The sequence below is a fragment of the Solanum stenotomum genome, chromosome 10 (assembly GCF_019186545.1).
Source record: "Solanum stenotomum isolate F172 chromosome 10, ASM1918654v1, whole genome shotgun sequence".
NCBI classification, from domain to species: Eukaryota; Viridiplantae; Streptophyta; class Magnoliopsida; order Solanales; family Solanaceae; genus Solanum; species Solanum stenotomum.
The window spans coordinates 22,933,985-22,956,607 of NC_064291.1; the positions used below are offsets into that span (position 1 = coordinate 22,933,985).

The following is a 22,623-nucleotide window of genomic DNA, read 5'->3' on the forward strand; positions in this document are numbered from 1 at the left end:
AAAAACGAAACGGATTTTTTTTTGATATAGCTAAACAAGTTTCCGGTAACTTCCGAAGCACATTTTTAAGAACTTTTTGGGTCATTTCAGTGACCCTCTCGATTGTAATTTCCATAGTTCCGACCTTGGTTTCCTTGACCCTGGCGCTAATTTTCCATGTTGGATCCTTGGGTATTTGGTCGGAAACCCCCCGTCTGATCATTCACAGCATAAGCATCTTCTTTATAGTAACACTCTTCCGCGGGTGGTGGAGTTCTAGTTAAATAATTCACAGCATTTACCTTTTCTGGTCCTCCGCTCACATGCTTCAATACCAACCCCAACTCGGTCCTCATCTGGGCCATGTCTTCACGAATATCATCTGCAGAGTTGTTATTTGTACTATGAACGTCAAATGTGTTTCTCCCAGTATCTGACTTCCGACTGCTCCACGCTTTATTGTTGCGAGAGATCCTCTCCAATTTTTCAGCAATCTGTGCATATGTACAATCACCATATGAACCTCCGGCAATAGTGTCAAGTACTGCTTTATTGTTATCATCCTGTCCTCGATAGAAATACTCCTTCAGTAACTCATCATCAATACGGTGGTTTGGGACACTTCTTACGAAGGCAGTGAATCTGTCCCACGAGCTACTCACAGACTCTCCAGGTAATGCCACAAAATTGTTGACCCTATCTTTGTGATTGAGCTTCTTAGACACTGGTTAGTACTTTGCTCGGAACACCTCTGCCAGTTGGTCCCATGTGAATATTGAGTTATACGGAAGCTCAGTAACCATACTGCAGCATCGCCTGTCAGTGACAGAGGGAACACTCGTAATCCAATAACATTCATATCCAAGTCTGGTCTACCTACACAACTTTTGCAAACCACCCTTAGCTTGGCCAAGTGAGCATGTGGATCCTCCGATGGCGATCCTGAAAATAAGCCTCTTGCTGTAAAAATCTGCATCAAACTACTAGTCACCACAAATGTGTGCCCTAGAGGTAGAGGAGGTAGGACAATGGGTCCATCAGAGTCTTCTATATCGATGTTGCCCCGATAGTTGTCATGTTGTTATGGGCCTGGTGGACTATGCACTCTCACTGCATCTCCTAATTGATTTTCAACTAGACCCCGGTTTTCCCCACCAACTACTCTTGGCTGTTGTAACTCAACTGCTTCATCTAGATTTCCTCCGATTGGATTAACTGGAAGTCCTTGATTGTTCATTCTTCGCAAAGTTCTGTTCAACTCTTGATCGTACGGAGTAAGTGGTTCGCCTTGGCGCCATGTACATGGCATACACTAGAGTCGGAACCTGAGAGAGACAAAACAAAGGGAAAAAGTAAAATTAGGAAATATTTGAATTACGTTCAATAATGTAGTTAAAAATAAACCTAAAAGCCAGATTCCCCGGCAGCGGCGCCAAAATTTGATATGCTCAAATTACACCTCCTTAAAAAAGTATAAGCGATCGTTATCAAGTAAAGAACCCAACTTGTAGGTTGGGGTCGCTCCCATGAGGAAAATGGTTTAGTCTTTACTTTAACCAACATTTATATTCAATTAGCCAAAATACTTCCAGAAACAAGAAATAAAAAGGGGGATTTGTGAAACAAATTGTAAGAATTCAGTAAGTAATCAATAAACAAAAGTCAATTTCAGTTGTTATCAAGATGAGAAAATTAACGAGGGTAGACGTGTTTCCCACAAGCTCATAACGCAGTAATCCTAGTAATCGCAATCCTTTCCTAGTGTGTTACATGCAAAGTGATAAGTTAGGTATCTCTAATAATGTCTAACCCCCAAAAACGAGGTTTACATGCCCTATTTATAAAAAATAAATCCTAAATTAAAAGGGAAACAAATTAAGGAAAGTTTGTTCAGGTACGCGTCTTCAATCCACGAGACTGACTTACGGACCGTCGATAGATCTACGGTCCGTAAGTCCCTTCCGTCAGCCAGGACTTAGAAAATATTTCCGCTTCCAAAAAATCAGCTTCTCTGAAGCAAACGACGGACTAGCAGTACAGACCGTAGATCGATCTACGGTCCGTCAATCCCCTCCGTAGCTCCATACTTAGAATCTTCAAAAATCTGGTACTGGAACCCTCGCAGTATCACTCTACAGATCAACAACACGGTCCGTAGATCAATCTACGGACCGTCAATGGACCCCGTGGTTCCACACTTGGTCAGATTTCCCTGATTTGTCCTCAATACCATGCCTGCTGATCTACGGTCATCACTTACGGACCGTGGATGAACCTACGGTCCATAGATCACCTCCGTGAATGCCCTGTTTCTGCATTTCTTTCAGCTATCTCTATACTTTCGCGCCTGAACATCTTTCATGCAAAACATGATAAATACACATAAAAACCAATATAAAAAGGCCCTAGACACACACAACTTGTAAGTGAAATGTATTAGAAATACCGTAAACTCACGGTATATCAATATCCTCGTATGAAAATATGAGTTTATTAGCGCTTGAAGATTCAATTCGTTTGGAACAGAAAAAAGAGTGCTTGGAGGCTAGTCGTCAAGATTTGACTAACTATAAGTTACGCTTAGATTAGGCTTTTTCTTCGTGTTTCCCTTTTTTTGTTTTCTTCAGCATTTGATTGATGGTTTAGACAATTTTATAGTAATGAAGTTCTTTTTTCTTTTTTTCATATCATGCATATTTATTGCATAATCCAATTTGAATTTGCTCTTTAATTCTTGATCCCAAGCTTTTAGTAATTCAAAGTCATTCCATATTTTGCATGCCAATAAGAATGAATATAGTGCAAGTTCCACATTTTTAAGTTTGCACATTCAAACTTGCCTTATCAATTTTGTAGAATTTAACTCGTAACAAGTTTTAGGGCTTAACTTGTAAATTCATAGAATTCGAAGACATTGACTTGTAACTTGGTTGATTTAAGAGTCTAACATGCAAACTTGTAGGACTTATCATATTACTTTGTCGGATTTGAAGACTTCAACTTGTATATATAGAGGATTCAAATACTTCAACTTGTATACTTGTCTGAATTTACACACTTCAAGCCTACTGTCAAAGAAGCTCATATTTCATAAGGGTTCGCCTCCATCTATTGGCCATTCAATACTTCGTACAAGTCTACAGTTTGATGAGACAAAAGATAAAACAAAATACTTATCGCTTTGACTGACAAGTGACAGATCAAGTGGGAACATGTGGTTTTTTAACACTTATGCAACTGAACTTAGGATATATTCTAAGCGCCTACGTACCTCAGTGAAGAGGATCAAGTCACAACGTAGTTTTGGGGGATTGAGTGATTTTTTTTTGTTTGTTTTGTGTTGTACACAGTTTATGCTCTTGCGGGCCAGTAGTGACATGCAGTTTAGGCTCGTACCTTAAGGAGCATCATCTTACTTCAAGGGTAGTACCTCTTTGGGAATTTTGCATTAATAGGACCGATCCTTACACCATCTGCATCAACAAGCTTGTAAGCTCCATGTGAATATGCTTCTTGTACAACATACGGTCCATCCCACTTTGAGGTAAATTTGCCCCCAGACTTGTGCGAAGTAATGATGGGTCTTCTTACTGCGAGAACTGGTCTCCAACTTGGAAACACCTCAAGAGAACTTTCTTATTGAAAGCACGAGATAGACGAGCTTGATAACATTCAAGGTTTTGTTGGGCTTCTAGCCTCTTTTCGTCAAGTGCTTCTAACTCGCAAGACGCAATCGAGCATTTTCTTCTTCAGTGAGCGCTTCTTGAATAGCAAGTCTTAAGGAAGGTATTCGACGCTCAAGTGGCAGGACTGCTTCAACTCCGAAAGCAAGTGAATATGGTGTTGCTTGAGTTGGTGTGCGGTATGTTGTCCTATATGCCCAGAAAGCTTCTTCCATTCTTTCATGTCAATCCCGTTTGGACTTGGAGACAACTTTCTTCAGAAGGTTGCATAGAGTCTTATTGAATGCTTCAGCAAGACCATTGGCGTAGAAGATTTACGCTGCTTGAACCCAAAGAGATCACAAACTTTGTTCATTAACTTGTTATCAAATGGCTTGCCATTGTCCGTTATTATGTAGCAAGGGATACCAAAGCGATAGATGATATTCACTCGGATAAAATTTGCAACATTCTCTTTCTTCACTTCTTTAAGAGCAATGGCTTCAACCCATTTTGAGGAGTAATCTGTTGCAGCCAAGATTTACAAGTGTCCACCAGAAGATTTTGGTAGTGGTCCCACAACATCCAATCCCCAAGCGTCAAATCGCCAAGATGCGATAGTTGGGTGCAATACTTCAGGTAGCTGATGTATGAAATTTTCATGAAATTGACAAGCATCACACCTCCGAGCATAATCTAAGCAATCCTTCACCATGGTTGGCCAATAATACCCCATCCTCTTTATGTGAAAGTGGAGTTTCGGTCCAGATTGATGTGATCCACATACTCCTGAGTGTGCTTCTTACAGAGCTTGAATTGCTTCTTCCTCTCCCAAACATCGTAATAGTACACCCTCAAATGATCTTCTATATAATGTGTCCTTGTAGTAAATGAAGCGAGGTGTACAGCGACGAATGTCAGTGCTTCTCCTTGGATTTTTTGGAAGTATCCTATAACACATGTAGTCAATAATGGGTTGTCTCCAATCTTCCTTTATGACTTCAGAAACGGGAACGAGATGCTCAAGCTTATTTTCTAGATATTCTTCCTCATTTGGCGGTGGTACTATCCATCTTTGACAAATAGTAACTTGTGTTTGATCAGGAAGGGTTAACGTTGAAGCCAGGGCAGCCAATGCATCAGCTTTCTTATTTTCTATTCTACGCACATGGTGAAGGGTTACATCTCCAAGACATCCTATCAACTTTCGAGCATAGTCATGATAAGGACGCAATTCGGGGTTCTTCACCTCATAACTTCCCAAGAGTTGGTTGATCACCAACTGAGAGTCACCAAAGACTTGTAAGTGTAATTGCTTCATGTCGACAGCCATCTCAAGTCCAAGTATCAACGCTTGGTATTCAACGACATTATTAGAGCAACATTGCTTCAAAGTAAAGGAGAATGGTAGAATCTCTTCTTGCGAAGTGATGAATACCACGCCAGCGGCAGCTCCGCCACAATGTGCAGCCCCATCAAAGTACATTTTCCAAGGAGATTGAATTTCAATAGGCATCGCATCTTCATCAGGAAGATCATCAGTTAATTCCCAATCGTCGGGTATCGGATGGTCTGCCAAGAAATCAGCTAATGCTTGTCCCTTCACAGCTTTCTAAGGGATGTACACAATCTCAAACTGTTGGAATTGGAGGTACCATCTTGCTAGTCGATCACTAAGGACATGTTTTGACATAACAAACTTGATGGGATTTGCTCTAGAAATGAGGCGGATAGCATGCGCTTGAAAATAATGCTTCATCTTTTGAATTGAGAAGACAAGTGCCAAGCACAACTTTTCAATTGGCGAATAGTTCAGCTCATTGGGTGTCATCGTTCTACCTAAGTAATAAAAAGCATTTTCTTTGCCTTCACTATTCTCTTGAGCTAGTAGGGCTCCTACAGACCTTTCTTGTGCCGCAATGTAGAGTATCAATGGCTTTCCAGGTATAGGGGCTGCCAAAATCGGAGGTTTCGCTAGATACGATTTGATACTTTTAAAGGCATCGCTACATGTTTGATCCCAATTAAAAGGAGCACCTTTCTTCATGAGATGACCGAATGGTTGGCATATTCCCGCTAGATTTGAGATGAATCTCCTCAAGTAGGCTAACTTTCCTTGGAGACTTTTTAACTCATGAATATTTCGAGGCTCAGGCATCTTCGATATTGCATCAACTTTGGCTTGATCAATTTCAATTTCTTGATGTCTCATAATAAAGCCAAGGAACTTGCCAGAAGTAACTCCGAAGGCACATTTCAATGGGTTCATCCTTAGTTGATATCTTCGGAGCAACTCAAACACCATTCTTAAGTCTTTCAAATGATCATCCCTCTTTCTTGACTTTACCACCAAGTCATCAACATAGCATTCAACATTTTTATGGAGCAAGTCATCAAATATATTTTGCATAGCCCTTTGATATGTGGCACCAGCATTCTTTAAACCAAATGGCATCACTTTCTAGCAATAAATACCCTTAGGCGTGCGAAATGCGGTGAGTTCTTCATCTTTTGGAGCCATGCGGATTTGATTATAGCCAGAAGAACCGTCCATGAACAACATCACCTCATAACCAGTGGTGGCATCAATCATCAGCTCCGGAATGGGAAGAGGAAACTCATTAGGGCATGCATTATTAAGATCTCTAAAGTCAACACATACTCTAATTTGACCATTCTTTTTCCTTACAGGAATAATACTTGAAATCCATGTAGGATATTTGACCTCACGAATAAAGTCTGCCTCAATAAGTTTGTTAACTTCATTTTCTATCAATGGAACCAAGTCTGGCCTAAAATATCTTTGAGCTTGCTTAACAGGACGAGAACCATTTTTGACTGCCAACTGATGGACCGCTACTTTAGGATTCAATCCAGGCATTTCTTTGTAACTCCAAGCAAAGACATCCCTATATTCTTTGAGTATATTCATAGAAGCGATTTGTTCATCAACTTCTAGAAAGGCACTCAAGTAAGTTGGCCTTGGGTCTTCATCAGTGCCAAGGTTAACTTCTTTCAAAGGATCTATTGTGGTCTTTATTCCTTCTTTAAGTTCCGGTGCAGCATCTCCAGCATCTTTCTCTTCTAAAGGATCATTGTCATTGATAGATTTATGACAACTCCAGACAATATCTTCTAACTCTTCATCAATCTTCATTTGAGGCAAATAATCGTACTCATTTTGGATTGTAATATGATTTGAGGAGCCTACACTTTCTTCATCTTCCTCGTGCTCCTTGGTGTAAACCACAGTGTGAACCTTTGCCTTGAGTTCCTCTTTACATGAAACTACAAGTTCCACTCGTCGCCTCATTCTAGAAGGAATCGAACTTTTGAAATCCTTTCGAACCAAATGTGAAGCAGGCGTTGTAACTTTTAAATAACTTCTCAAATTCTTATTTTTCTTCACCAGACCTAACCTCTCAAACACAAAAGTTCTTGTAGTCGATTCTCCAAGTCGATCAAAGACGGAAGGCTTTTTGTTGGGAGTAGTGACATCATCTTCAAAAGTTATATGGTTGTTTCTTGCCCTTCTTATGGAAATGCGAATTGGTGGTGGTTGGCTATAGCCTAGGCCTTCACGTGCTTGCCTAAGTGTGTCTTCTGATACAAGTTTCCCTAACATTGATGGCTCATCAGGGTTGTATCCAGCTTTCACAAATAACTTGTAAGCATTGGGATCAAAACCTTCTTTTATGCGTTTTGTAGGGAGCGCCACATCTCGCACTTGATTTTGAGAGATTGACTTTTCTGGCAGCTTTGAAGACAAGTTTTTTGCATCAATCTGTCTGATAGGAAGAGTTAGCCCTCTCAATACATTTTCTTGAAAGTTAGATGATTGATCTTCTTCTTTCTTCACCTTTGGAACATAGCAAAGTCTAGAAGTCAGCTTTTTATTCGAAGACATGATCTTCCCTTCATTAAGAATTGGACAAAGTTCTTTAGTGTCGACGTTTACCTTTCCGACTGTTGCATTGATTCTTTTTCTTATGACCTTATCGGACATGATTGGTTTTACATCATTAGATTTGGCCCCTTTAACAACATAACTTTTCAAATAGAATTTCGCATCGACAAAGTGTGTCTCAACTTCGGTGAAAGGATTATCATATGCAACTATCTTCCTTTCAATCCCGCCATCAAGATACTTCAAACATAGTAAGAAGATGAGACAATTCTATTCTCATGTACCTAAGGTCTGCCACGTAATATATTGTACGACGTCTTTGCGTCAATCACATGCATCCATGCGCTTGATCGCAAATCTTCCATGTGGATCTCTAATTTAATAGAGCCTATGGACCTCTGCCCCCTTGATTAAAACCTTGTTTCAACAGATGATTTTCACTAAGTTCACCAGTCGTGATGCCGAGTTCCTTCAATATGTGGATAGGTAGAATGTTGACTCCAGATCCTTCATCTATTAAGATTCTATTTATCTTTTTCTCTAGCACATGACCCGCCATATACAAAGGACGATTGTGTAGTGTTTCACCAAATAGAAGATCGTTATCTGTAAATGTGATTTTTGTATCACATGCATGTGCTTCTTGGGAAGAAGGTTCAGTAGGTGTTTTAGAAGGTGAAGGAGACATCATTGATGATATTTCCCTTGTTGTCTTTTCATAGTCATTATGAGACACTTTTTGGGGAGGATTCCCTCGTTATTCCTTCTTTGTCAGTAGGAGGCACCTTCATTGTTTTTGCTTTATTAGCATTGAAACATGATGCCTCGACATTGTCTTGAGTAGACTTTATGTCGAGCAAACTTGGTAAGAGTTCCTCTAGAGTCACAGGACGTCGGGGTTTTTGGTAGTGATGCACTTCTACCTTTGCCCTCTTTGGGCGCTTGATTGATTTCTGCTTCTCCAATTTCTTCACCATTTTCCCTTTAATCGGTGGCTTGGATGGTTCTTTTCGTAAGCTTGACTTGTTGCGTCTTCACCTAATTACAAGAATTCAGCCTTCGTCACCATCTATATCAACTTCCTACTCCAATGACTCTTCTTCATGCTTTTCAGAGATATATATTTGGACCGGATCGAGTGAGCCGAACGTGAAAGAGATCTGATTAGAAGTAGCCTTCTCATCATCAAGGACAATTTTCTTTTCGTTAACCAATCGCATCACTCTATCCTTGAAGACAAAACATTTTTCTAGAGGATGGCTCACAAGTCTATCATACTTGCAATAATTTGGGTCATCAGCTTTTCCAGCTTCATTGGGTCACTTCATCTCTGGCAAGTCAATGAGCTTTAACTCGAGCAACTCATCAAAAATCTCAGAAACGTCAGAATCCAAGAAGGGATATTTTTTTCCTTGCATTTCCCTTAGTGTCGACTTTTGATTTGAACGTGCTTGGAAAGCCGTTCTCATATTTTGCTTCATGCCCTCATTCGTAGTGATCTTCGCAGGCGACACATTAACATTCATGGATTCTTTATTGTCATTTCTAGGCACAAATTTACTCTGTATCTTGGGTTCCTACTTGTCGCTTCCTTTGCAATGGTCTCGAACATACGTCATATCTTTTCCAGCAGAGGACATGCTTAACTCCATATCATGAGCGCGAGTAGCAATATCTTCGAAGGATTTTGGTTTTATTCCTTGTAAGATGTAAAGAAGCTCCCAGTGCATTCCTTAGATACACATTTCGATTGCAGAAGCTTCACTAAGCCTATCCTTGCAATTTAGGATCGTGTTCCTCCATCGATTTATGAAATCTATAACCGGTTCATCCTTCCTTTGGTGAGTATTTTTGAGTTCTACCATGCTCATTGTACGCCTTGTGCTATAGAAGCGATTGAGAAATTCGTGCTCTAGTTGGTCCCAACTATCAATAGAATTAGGTTTGAGATCCATATACTAATTAAAGGCATTTCTTTTTAGAGAGCGGACAAATTGTTTGACGAGATGGTCTCCATAGGTTCCAACATTATTGCATGTCTCCACGAAGTGTGCAACATATTGTTTTGGATTTCCTTTACCCTCAAATTGTTGAAATTTGGGAGGTTGATAACCAGCAGGCATTTTGAAGTTATCAATTCTCGCAGTGTATGGCTTGGCATACATGTGACAAGACTTGGTGGAGACTTCATACTTATCTTTGATAGTGCCTTCAATAAACTCTTTCAAGCGATCAAGTGGGATCATTCCTTCAGAAGAAACTGGCATCTTATTAACAAGCGGTGCTTTCTTCGTAGGATCTCCGATCTCTTGAACTTCAACACCCTTTCCAGGCACATGACTCGCTTCTCCATCTAAAAGTCCTTCCATCCTATCCATCAACTTATCAATTCGAGACTCTTGGTGTTGTACATGCTTTGTCAATCCTTCAACCAACTTTGTCAGATTTGCGAGTTGTTCATCAGGAGAGGAAGCAACAGTTACCATCGTTTGCATGATCATTGGAGATGTAGGAGAGTAGCATGGATTGTCGCATAAGTTAATCTTCAGCGGACTCACGTTACGCGATGTATATGGAGATGATTCATTAGTTGAATCATAGTTCTCCCTTGTGGTAGAATTCTTGGAACCAGATTGCTCAAGTAGAGCCAATGTCTCCTTGATCTTTTCAGCAATACTGTTTCCTCCTTCCAAAGAATTTGTGGAGGAACTTGCTCTTTTTGGAGTTAAAGACCCAAAAATAGGAGTTGATGCGGATGACACTTGCAGTGTTTGTTGTCCTAGTGTAGCAGCTTTGTTTCTCGTAACAACTCCGAAACTTCCAAAGGTAACATCAAGAATGCCTTCAACTTCAGTAGAGAACTTGGAGCTAGTGGCCTTAGAGGCAGTTGATCGAGAGTTTTTCTTCATGGAAGTCATCTCGATGTTGTTTGATGCTTGAAAAGTTGAGATGAGAGGTAGAGATTGTCCCACTGGGCGTGCCAGAATTTGTAGACAATAAAATTCGCATCGAGAAAATAATAATCAAGAATGGAAAATTATAGCAACAATCGTATCTATTATTTCAAAGTGCGAGTGTTACAATCTCTATGATTCCTCTGAATTCGCCTTTTCAAATATGAATTCAAGGACTTTAAAGCTTGTTCTTGAATCTTCGATGAATTTGAACTTTGAACTTTATCTTGATCTTGACTTTTACTTGAATTCAAGGGCTTCGAGCTTGTTCTTGAATCTGATGGTCTTGATCTTGATTGTTCTTGAACTCGAATGCTTGAATTCTTAAACTTGTAGCTTTATAGAGAATTTTATGGTGTTTGTACCACAAATTTTCTCTAGCTTCTTGTTTAGAATTTTCTGTCTTCTATTCTGAATTATGAGGACCCCTATTTATAGTTTTAGAATAGAGGAGTTGCGATTGGAACATGATTCCCTTCGACCAATCAGATTTAAGTGATATGTCATATGGGCTTTATGGAGCGGGCTTGTCATCTTTGACACATGTCATGATCCTATTGACTTATTTGTTTGACTTGGCATGCCACGTCATTTGCCACGTGGCACCAAAAGAATGGGCCTCTAGGATAAGATGACATTGGACTTAGCAAATTGGGCTCATCTATAGCCCAAATCAATTAATTTTGACTTTAATTAAATTCATATTTATTGGACTTGAATAATTAGCTCAATTATATTAATCCATAATATTTATTTGGACTAATATATTCATGAATTTAATATAATTCGAATCATTTTATAAATTTATATTTAATAAATTTTAAATGATTACAATATGAGTTATATATAAGACATGAGTTATATATAATTCAAATGTACAATTTTATTAACATTATATCCACTAATAATTATTCATTGATTTCATTTGTAAAATAAAGGGTGAAAATAAAAAAAAATAAAAATATAATAATCGGTGACTGCATAAGTATTATAAATACATTTCAAATAAAAAAGAATAGCGACGAAAATAAATTGTTACATATGCGAAAAAATGACATCTGAAATTAATATTTTATTTTTCAATTACTTTTTGCAAGTATAATAAAAATGAAACTCCTAATCATCATAATTTTTGTTGTTGTTGAAATGGAATAAATATATTAATTGTGCTTCATAAAAAAAAAGTAGAATATTAAAGGACCAAATGATAAGCATTGACAAACATGTAGCTAAATTATTTATAAAAACCAAAGTTTTTTTTTTTTAGCAAAAGTAGCCAAGTAACTAATACAAGTCAAAGTAAAAAAAAAATAGCAAAAATNCCCCCCCCCCCCCCCCTCGTCCTCTTCTATCATCTTCCTTTGCAAGTAGATTCGCCATCATATTTTGCTCCATATGTTAAATTCTTCATCATATGATATCAATTGAATGAAAAAAAATATATGAATAAATAAATATCATATACTAATTAAAAAATAATTATATTAAAAGAAAAAAGAATTTAAATTGTATGTAATATATCTATATATTATTTTTTCAATAGTACTAACAATACTAAATAATAATCATCTCTCGAAACTAACAAATATTATAATCAAATTACATTATATCCCAAAAACTAACTATTCGAAAGAACAATTGCATACTAACAACACATTATTCATTATTACTAAGGTATTTTTTTTTTTATCATACTTGCTTAATGAATGATAATACATACATAAATAAAATATTAAGAAAACATATCTAAGTAAATAAAAGTAAAAAAAAAGACTTGAAAATGAAATATATCTCACCTTCATATACTTCTTTTTTGTTACATGTCAGTTTATAATTCGCAACAAATATGATGAAAAAGAGAAATGATAATATTGAATGTGAATTTTCATGAAACTAAATATAAATTTATATAGGCAAAATAGAGGAAATGAAAAACTAAAGACTTTGAATGAAATGAAACATTTCTAACCTTCATGTACTTTTGTTTTGTTACTTGTTAGTTCATTCACAAACCAATATGATGAAGAAGAGAAAGGATAATCTTGAGTGTAAATCTTCATGAAACTAACTATGAATTTATGGACAAAATAAAGGAATATCATAAGACATTATAAACTTACGAATTTAAGTTTGGAGGTTATGGAAATAAAAATTATGAGAGATGAATATTATTAAAAGTAAAAATTAAAGAGGTGTAAGTCATGACTAATAAATCCTTGTTAATAAATTAAGTAATAAAGAGAAAGATTACTTAAAATATAAAATAATATTTTCTTTTTATGGTTAGAAGTGAGGCAAACGAATAAAAAAAGAATGTGAAAAGTTTTTGTTCTAAATGTTCCTCCATTAATAAATATTTATTTGTAATATCCCTAAATGTTCCTTATATTTAAGGAATCATTTTGAATCTATCATCAAATATAAGGGATATTTTTGTTATTTTCTCTCATATCCAAGTAGGACTTTACCAAGTACGGCCAAAGTTATTTTTGTCATAAGTGAAGTAAAATTAAATGATTTTCATGCAACAAAATAAGAACAGTGACTTTTGAATAATTAATGAACACAAAGTTAGATGACCACATGAAATTTAATAGATTTATGGCAGTCTTGAACTTCTAATCATACTTAAAATATGGCTTAATATATTGATAGCCCTTTCAAGTTGCTACCATTTTTACTTTAACACTTTAATTATAGCTAATTTCAGTTGAACAACCCAATCTTAACAAATTTGTACCAATAGACATTTAACTAGCTAGGACATGTTTGGAAAGTCACAAGAAAATTGTATTTGAGTATAATTGAGCCGTGTAGAAATGTAACATATTTCTTTGACAAAGTAATTACTTGAGTAGTAAGGAATTATGTGGATTGATTTGTGTAAAGGTAATTTGAAATATGCCCAACTGCTTTATCAAGAATTTAAGTTATTCTCAAGGGCTTCTGGCTGGAGGCTAATAGTGACAAGAGCTCTATATATTTTGGAGGGGTTAAACAAGAGGTACAACATGCTATTCTGGAAGCTTTAGGGTTTACAGAAAGGTCACTTTCCTTCAAGTACTTGGGTATTCCTCCGAGTACTAAAAAAGTGATCATTATGCAGTGTTTACCTTTGATTGACAAAATGCTCCAGAAAATCAAATCCAGGAGTAATACCAAGTTCCTTATGCTGGTAGGTTGCAACTTGTGAAGTCTGTATTGTTCTTAATTCAGGTATTTCTTTTGCCAAAGAGAGTGATCTAATTGATTGATGCTACCTGTAGAACCTTCTTGTGGACTGGAGGATGTGAACTATCAAAAAAATTACTTATTGCTTGGGAGAGACTGTGTTTACCTAAAGCTGCTAGAGGGTTGAATATTCTTGATGTCTGTTACTGGAACCATGCTGCAGTTGGCAAACTATTGTGGAATATTTGTAGGAAGAAGGATATATGCATTATGGATTAAATGGGTGCATCTCTATTACATGAAGGATTGTGCAGTGTGGGAGGCTCAGGCACAACAAGCTGGATGGTACAACAAATTCTTAGTGCCAAGAAGACTTTTTCTATAGAAGGGATGGCTGAAAGCAAAGTGACACTAATGCCTAGCTACTCTATTAAGAAGATTTATGGATTGATTAGAGAAGAATGGTCAAATATTTCATGGAGAAGACTAGTTTGCAATAACAAAGGAGTGCCATAATGAGTGTTTTTTCTGTTAAGGCTCCAAACTAGCTAAGGACAAATTAGCTTGTTGGGTGAATTTGGAAGATATTATTTGTCCACTATGTCAAGAGGAGGATGAAGACATTGACCATATGCTATTCCAGTGTGATTATGCAACAAGGTAAACTGCTGCAATGGTTGGCTATTGCCAGGCAAGTACAAGACTGGGAAGTCTGAAGTTGAATGGGCTGTGGCAAACACTTAGGGAAAAATTGCTCAGCATATATAAGGTGTATCGAATGGCATTAGCAGGTGGGTTTATCACATATGGAAGGAAATTAAAGAAATGCTAGAGTGTTTGACACCCATCACAAAACTTCAGATCAAGTAGTTAGGCAGATTATACAAGATATTCATAGTAGAGCTCAGCAATGTAGTAAGCTAGCAAGTAGGCTAATGTCTTTAAATTTCTCTCCATAATGATAGGAAGTTTGCTTTGAGTAGTTGATTGTTGCTATTGTAAGTTTGGGAGCTGTCCAAACTGCATTTTTTTTTCAGGGATGTATTTTTCACTTGGAAAATAAAACTTTACTTACCAAAAAGAAAAAAGAATTTGATCGGTTGAACCGCCTCTGTATAAACCACAAGAGAATTTATGGGATAGAATAGTAATCCGGGGGAGCTAACTATCCCCTTGGACATACAATTGAAATAATTAATAAAAACATTCAACTAGAAAGAGGCATCACTGCAGGAACATGAACTGGGAAGTCTTGAATCTCATCAGTCCATGGATTTTTCTCCAGATCCTTAGGATTAATAGTTTTGAGGGCATGCCAAACAACACTGTTACATTTGAAACCTGAGCCAAAACCTATTTGCCATGCTCTATCACCCTTTTTAATCCTCCCTTTGGCCTCAGAGTAGGCCAATTCATACCACAATGAGCTACTTGATGTGTTTCCGAATCTGTAAAGTGTCATTCTTGACGGCTCCATATGCCATTGTGTGAGCTCAAGATTCTTTTCCATCTCATCCAGCACTGCTCTTCCTCCCGCATGAATAAAGAAATGTTCGAAAGCTAGCTTGAAATCAGGTATATATGGCCTCTTGAGAATATTATTCATTTTAAAAATCTTTCTAACAATGAATGACGCGAAAAAAAGAAGTTGCTCAGACATAGGAAGTACCAATGGTCCTAGAGTTGTTATATTACATTTGAGAGTTTCTCCAGCTACAACTGTTAGGGATTTCGAGAGTGATATGCCAATATTTTCATCTTCGTCTTGTTCTTGGTATACGCTTTTGAAAGCCCTGTCATCGGCTCCTTTATGAGTACGCACGACGTGCTTGAGTTTATATTTTGAACGACGATAGTCTGAGAAACGATTGGAGAGAAGAATAGCGGCTGCCCCCATACGGAATAGACAGTTTGTTATAAGCTTTGATCGATCCTTGCCTAGATAGTAACCAGCATTGATGCTTTCTGTGCTAACTACCAATGCGTAGCCACTCACTTGTGTCTGTACTTTTTCAAAATGAAAACATTATATATAGTCACAAAAATACTGTTTAAGCAGATTAAGGCAATGCCTACAACTGTATAAGAGATATAATGTAATAAACTTGTAGGCCACTAACAACTTTAAATTTTAGTTTTATGGTCAATCTACAATAGATTCATTTTTACATAATATAGGAGATCTAAAAAAATATATTTTTTTTTAATTCATTTTGTAAGAGGCTAAGAGATCTTATTTTGTTTTTTAAATTCTTTGGTATGATCTCAATGTGAGAAATGGTTTCTAACCTTTTACAATATATTTTTTTGTTTTATGATCTCTTAAAAGAGATGTATATTTACACATGAGAGATGCGAAAACTAGACCATTTTCTTTTATTCAAATGGTAAGAGATCAACAAAAGATCTCATTTCCTCAAATTTCAATCCGTACATAAAGTTAATTAAGGGCCTTTGACATTTGCTTGTGATTTATTATTATTTGCAGTGTTGCAAAAAGATTTTCAAAAAAGTGTGTACTACATTTCTTTCTTCAAGAAAAGAGAATGGAGAGAGAAGCTTCAAAACATGTTTTTGGTATGTAGTTATTTTTACAGCAAAAAGACTAACCTGCAAAAGGCGGTTTGCAAGGTCTATAGAAATGAGACCAGCACTACATCCCATGCCACTAATATTATAAGTGAGGACATTAACTCCAAGCTTGTAACGGTTAACAATCATGGACGATAACGAAGGCGTTGGATTGTGGACGCCAATGTTCACTATCACTATTCCAATCTCATCTGCCTTCACTCTTGTTTTCCATAGTAAATCGTCTATCGCTCCAAACATAACCTTCTCTATTTCCTTCCTTGAATTATTAAACGTCAGTAACTTGTCTGGTAACATTCTAATGCCCTCTGGAATATACGTCATGTCACTATATCCACATCTTTCTAACACTTTCTTTTGCAAATCCACACTCTCCTTGTCGAATGTTGATGTAATTATGTCTAGCAACTCTTTTTTGCTCATCATATCACTCGGATCTGGCTTGTAACATGAAAAATCTACCAAATAAACGGATCTTGGACCATGCTTGAAGTAGAGTAGTAGTACCGCGGCAAATAAAACAATAAGAAGAATAGACAATGATTTCAGCGTGATGATTTGGTTGTTGAGGTCTTCGACGTTAAGAGTAAGAAGGTAAATTGCTATGAAGGGAAGGATTAATGGAATCGCATAGAGGTACACAAGTTTTATGTTTTTAACACAAAAGAAAGAGGAATTTTCTTTCATTTTATTGCTCTTCAAAGGATATATTGTAGAGAAAGTTAAAAGGAGTCTATTTAACAGTGCTCAAGTAACTGTTTTAGCAAGCAATACCATGATCAAGTTGTATCAACAATTTATTAATTTTTCTTTGTTTCAGCCCAACTGCACTTTGCCATTTTATCTTATTTTTCATATGCAACTTCTTCCTTCTTCTCTCCCTCATTTTCTTTCTTTTAATTCTTTTTTGCTTTTGTATTATATTTTTAAAATTCTGTTTTGTGCATTTCATTTTCTGGTGGTGTAACAGTTTTCAAATTGGCATATATGATTAGTTTTGAAACATATATGAAGGTTAGATATATATTTTTTAAATTTAGGATAAATTAGACATAATATTTACGTGTTTTTATTAAAAAAAATTAGTTTGAAAGGAAGATGAACTGATATAATGAGGAATAAGGAATAAGTACCGAATATCCATTTATGGTAATAAATGGTTTTATTTTTTTAAGTGAGTTATTCTTTTGTGTAACAAATATAACCTAATGGACATTTTATTTAACTTTTTCTTGTATTTATTAGGCAAACTACATAAATCCCACTAGTTTAGGTCCTAATTACTAAGATTCCCTATAGTTATAAATATTACTTCCTCTACCACATTTCATGCTTAGGATACATGAATTTGAATCCACGAGATACATGTATCTGCCGAATTGACAATTAATTCTGAAAATTTAAATTAATCAAATCCCTTAACATAAGGCGAAAATCAAGGAGTGTATCCATATTTAATTAATTTCATTTTATTAGTCTTTGAAATATAAAATTAATTAATATTATTAATAAAAGATAAAAAAAAACATGTATATTTTTGTCATTAATATCATTTTATTACTCTTCAAATAATAGATTTATTATTTGATGTATCTATTATCAATTATATGTTGTATCCAACAAATCAAACACTTAAATACATGAGTATCATACAAGTACATTTATATGTATCATAGAAGTATCTAGTATTATTTTTGTGCATTTGTTATGTATCTAATATTAATTTCATGTATCTATTTATATCATCTAATATTTAATTTCTTGTATCTATTTATATGATCTAATATTAATTTCATGTATCTATTTATATGATCTGATTTTAATTTCATATATTTTTTATATGTATCTATTATTAATTTGATGTATCAAGTATCAATTTCATACATTATATTCAAAACATGTATCTAGGATACATTGTAAGCATATACATATAATGTGTATCTAAATATGAAATGTAACTGGGACACATGTATTTAGAAACAAATGTAGATTAGTATCTGTCTTATCATTAATCCAAAAAAAAGTTATAAAAAAATCAAAATTCTTCATTCTTTTCTTAGCATCTGATATTTTTTCTCAGAACATATAATCTTAACTTCGCTACACGAACTCTTAACTAAATACATGTCCAACAAGTTGCACTTGATGTGCACTTAATTACTTATTTAATTTCTACGACCCAACTAAAAAACGACAACCAATAACTTCCCATTTTGTATAATTGATTGCGGGTCGTGCTAATCGGGTTAGCAAATTCTATAAAACCTCTCACTCTTCCGAATGAGCAATTTTTTGGCAATGGCAGAAGTCTAAAACTCTGAACTTTAACCTCTCCGACTTCCAAAACAATGGTGATTACCCTATCAACTCTTTTATCTTCAACCCCATTTCTCCAGAAAATCATAAAATATCCTCAAACTTTTCTTTAAATGCTTGCCGTGTAATCAGATTCTTGATTTCCCCTTATCTGTAGCCAGAATTAAGCCTCTCAAACTTGAATTGAAACACAAATATTCTGGGCTTTTTGGTAGTAATTGTGGATTTCAATTAAGTAGGAAAAATGGGTTTGAAAAACAACATAATCAAAAAATATAAAATCTAATTTGAAAAACTTTTTAAACTTGAACTTTAGAATATTATGAAATTTAACGAAGATACAAAACTAAAATACATGAGAATAATAAAACAATAGAAACAAACTGATATGTATAATGTTGATTTGAACATGCAAACATGTATTGAGAGGAGGAAGGAAAAAAGAGGGAGAAGATGAAGGAAGAAAAGGGCTGGTGGACGTGGGGTGGGGGAGAAACAGCAGATATAGTAGAAATTTTTAAACCCTAATTAAGGAATTTAAATTTAAGATAATTATTGATAGAGTACCATATTCAAGGGATTTGTGTATCTATTTAAATATTTTAAAATATATGGTATAAATATTAAAAATGATAGTATGTGTAATTATTTTAAACTAGAGGTAAATATAGTATATATAGTAGTAATGTATGTGTAGTTGAGTAATTCGTCCTATTTATTATTCTTTTATATAGTTTAGCCCGAAAACTGTAATAGTTCGTGTATTCATTTTTTGAATTGGTGTGAGTTATGATTCCTGACCCAACTGACTTTCTATATAGTAGTAGACTAGTAGTAGAGGAGATCCGAGGATTCTTTTCTGCTTTAACTTTGAGCACAAAACATGTTTTAGCCGTTCTCTTTATTTCTCTCTAACAACTCAAGATTTCACATGAGTATCAAAGCAGTATTTTCAACCCATTTTGCTTCCTTTCGTCTGATTTAATTTCGTATCACCTCAAAGCTTCCTCCACCTTAAATATACATGAAATAAAGGAAACTGATAAAATGTATGCATCCACTAAAAGTCAATGGACCAGATCTCTTGACAGAATAAAAATGAGGAAAGTAAATAACTCAAAGTAAAACAGACACGAGAGTTTTATGTGAAACCTCTTGCTTAAGGGAGGAGAAAACCACGACTTGTCTCACAGGATTTCAACTCAACTCCATTTCACTCATAACGGAGCAAAGACTTTAGATTACAAATCTATATTAATTTAGGAATCAAACTCTTATTCCTTTCTCCCTTGTTGTAGCAACTCTACTACAAGCAAAAGAACTAAGCAATAACTCTATTGCTCACTGAACCAACTAACTCTAGTCAATTTAGACTTTAAGAACCCAGCATAACTAACTCTAGTCAATTTAGACTTTAAGAACCCAGCATAGCTAACTCTAGCTAAACTTGGTTATGATGTTGTAGAATTGAAAACTGATCTACTTCTTTTATATCTTAGGAATAGATCTTACAAGATTAAGCACTGAAATATAAACCCTAGCAATAACCAAGAACAATGATAACTCAATCAGGTCCTCCGACTGTTCTTGAGCAAAATTCCATTGAGACAGTGATTTTTTTTTTTTATCTTTGAAAAAATATGTTTTCAAAAACTTGTTTGTGCCAATGAAGAATAGGCATATTAATGTAAATTTCTATGGCCCGCGTAATTATATTTTGGTTTAATAATTAATATAAGTTAAATCTTAAACATGTGTGGAGAAGNNTACATCGTGTATCACCATCAAATACAGTGTCAAAGGTAATGATACTCTTGTGAAAATATGCAACGATATGGGAGTACGGGTATATGTTCAGTCGAATCCAAGTGACAACTACATATGAAAATCCAAAACAAGTGGCAATGACTCTTAATGCACTATAGTCTATAGGTCTCCAATTGTATATGTAAATATCCAAGTGCATATAAATTGTTTAGTATAAAAGATTTGAAAAGTATAAATCTCAATTTCTTTCTTCTAGTCACATTAGTACACTATAAAGTATACAAGTATATATGTATTCAATTCTATTAATATTCATACGAATGCAATAATATACTAACATTAATTGAAATACAAATAATCAAATGCAAATTATTAATGTATCATGTATCATGTACATCCGATTAATGTGGCAAAGTGAAACTAATAATCAATTGNTTTGTGCCAATGAAGAATAGGCATATTAATGTAAATTTCTATGGCCCGCGTAATTATATTTTGGTTTAATAATTAATATAAGTTAAATCTTAAACATGTGTGGAGAAGTTACCTAGTAACTTCCAACTACCCATTAAGTCTTCCAACTACCCATTAAGTGGGGAGTTACTTGGTAGTTTTAAAACTATCCATCATCTCCACTACTCACCATGATGGAAAGTGGAAATAATGTTAAACACTCTCTTATTAAAAGGGTCTTCTCTCTACCATAAAGATATAATCATATCCATCAAAGTTATTCATAAAGTATAAGACAAGAGAGAAACAACTTCTGAAGAACAACAAAGAAAAAAACTTTCGCTCAATTCAAGTCAAGATTCTAGAAAAAACACTATGGCTAATTCAGATATGTATTCTTGACTGAATTATTATAGTAATAGATTTATGTGAAAATCATATAGTTCTACGATCCTGAATAACTGATAGGATTTATGAATGTTTAGATTGTTTATTTTTTCACGATCCATTAAATCCTTACATGTGGTATCAAGAGTCTGGTTTAAGAACTATTGATTTTCTATAGAATTAATATTGTCTTTATTTGAAAACGGTAATGAGTATTGACTTAATTGTATGGCTGCTTTGGGAAATAAATGTTAGTAATGACCTTCAAAAGAAGTCATGTGAATTAAATAGTGAAGTGTTGATCCATAATTTGTTTGCTTTATAGCATTACTGTATATATTATGATTAATAGATGCATAATGTTATTATCCCTTATTATTATACTAATTTTTCCATATAAAGGTGTTTACTATTAAGGGAAATAATTATTTACTATTATGATGTATTTTATTTTTGGAATTATGTATATGTGATTCGTTAATCACCAAAGTGGTCGAATCTTTATAAATAAATTATTCCGAAATAAATAATTAAACTTATGTTCAATTACTCATTGATTTTGATGCTTATAACCGATATAACTCTTAAGGGTAAATTGAAGTTTTTGGTTATAAGATATTTATGGATCAACCAAAGATTGATTTTTTTTTATAACCATTTAACATTAAGGAGATAATTTAGATGTACCGTTAGTTTTATTTATTTATCCAAAGATAATAAATATTATTGATTGACATATTAAAAATTATTGAATTACGTTAAATTCACATTAAACATCATTATTTCTAAAGTTGTATTTTGATGTTTCACCCAAAGGAGGACATCAATATACATTTAAGAATTTATAAATAATTTCTGAATTTGATAGTATGCTTAAATTCATAACTCAAAGTAATAACAAATGAGCATCTTATTTGTAGCATTTGCTCTTCATTCGTACTCTACCTCTGTTATGAACTATAACGGTCTTAACTTCTCAAATTGGTGGGAACAGATCAAATTCCATCTCGGAGTTTTAGATCTTGATGTTGCATTTTACATTGAGAAGGCAACTATTATTACTGAAACTAGCAGTACTGAAAATAGGTCATATTATAAGCACTGGGATCGATCTAATAGATTAGGCATAATATTTATGTGAATGAATATTGTGGGCAACATTAGGACTACTCTTCCCAAAACTGAAAATACAAAAGTTTTTCTGAAACTTGTGGAAGAATCCTCTCAAACTGTTGAACGTCTCTTGTTGGGATGCTAATGGATACTTTGACCACCATGAAGTTTGATGGTTCACGTACCAAGCATGAGCATGTCATTAAAATGACAAATGTAGCAACAAGACTTAGGTCTTTGGGAATGGAAGTGAAACAAAATTTCCTTGTACAATTCATCATCAACTCATTACCGTCCAAGTACGGCCCTTTCAAAATGAACT

General features: G+C 34.9%; 2 protein-coding genes across 2 annotated transcripts; both read right to left on the reverse strand.

Moving 5' to 3' along the window:
- Nucleotides 1-6,102: 6,102 nt before the first annotated feature.
- On the reverse strand, nucleotides 6,103-8,525 carry LOC125842824 (uncharacterized). Its single transcript, XM_049522126.1, has 2 exons — nucleotides 8,334-8,525; nucleotides 6,103-7,788 (listed from the first exon to the last, which is right to left on the reverse strand). Exons 1-2 carry the CDS (start codon nucleotides 8,523-8,525, stop codon nucleotides 6,103-6,105), a joined length of 1,878 nt encoding a protein of 625 aa, XP_049378083.1.
- A 6,284-nt stretch (nucleotides 8,526-14,809) lies between these two features.
- Nucleotides 14,810-16,952, reverse strand: LOC125842016 (3-ketoacyl-CoA synthase 20-like). The gene is made up of 2 exons (XM_049521206.1): nucleotides 16,284-16,952; nucleotides 14,810-15,675 (listed from the first exon to the last, which is right to left on the reverse strand). Exons 1-2 carry the CDS (start codon nucleotides 16,950-16,952, stop codon nucleotides 14,881-14,883), a joined length of 1,464 nt encoding a protein of 487 aa, XP_049377163.1. The 3' UTR covers nucleotides 14,810-14,880.
- Nucleotides 16,953-22,623: the final 5,671 nt, after the last annotated feature.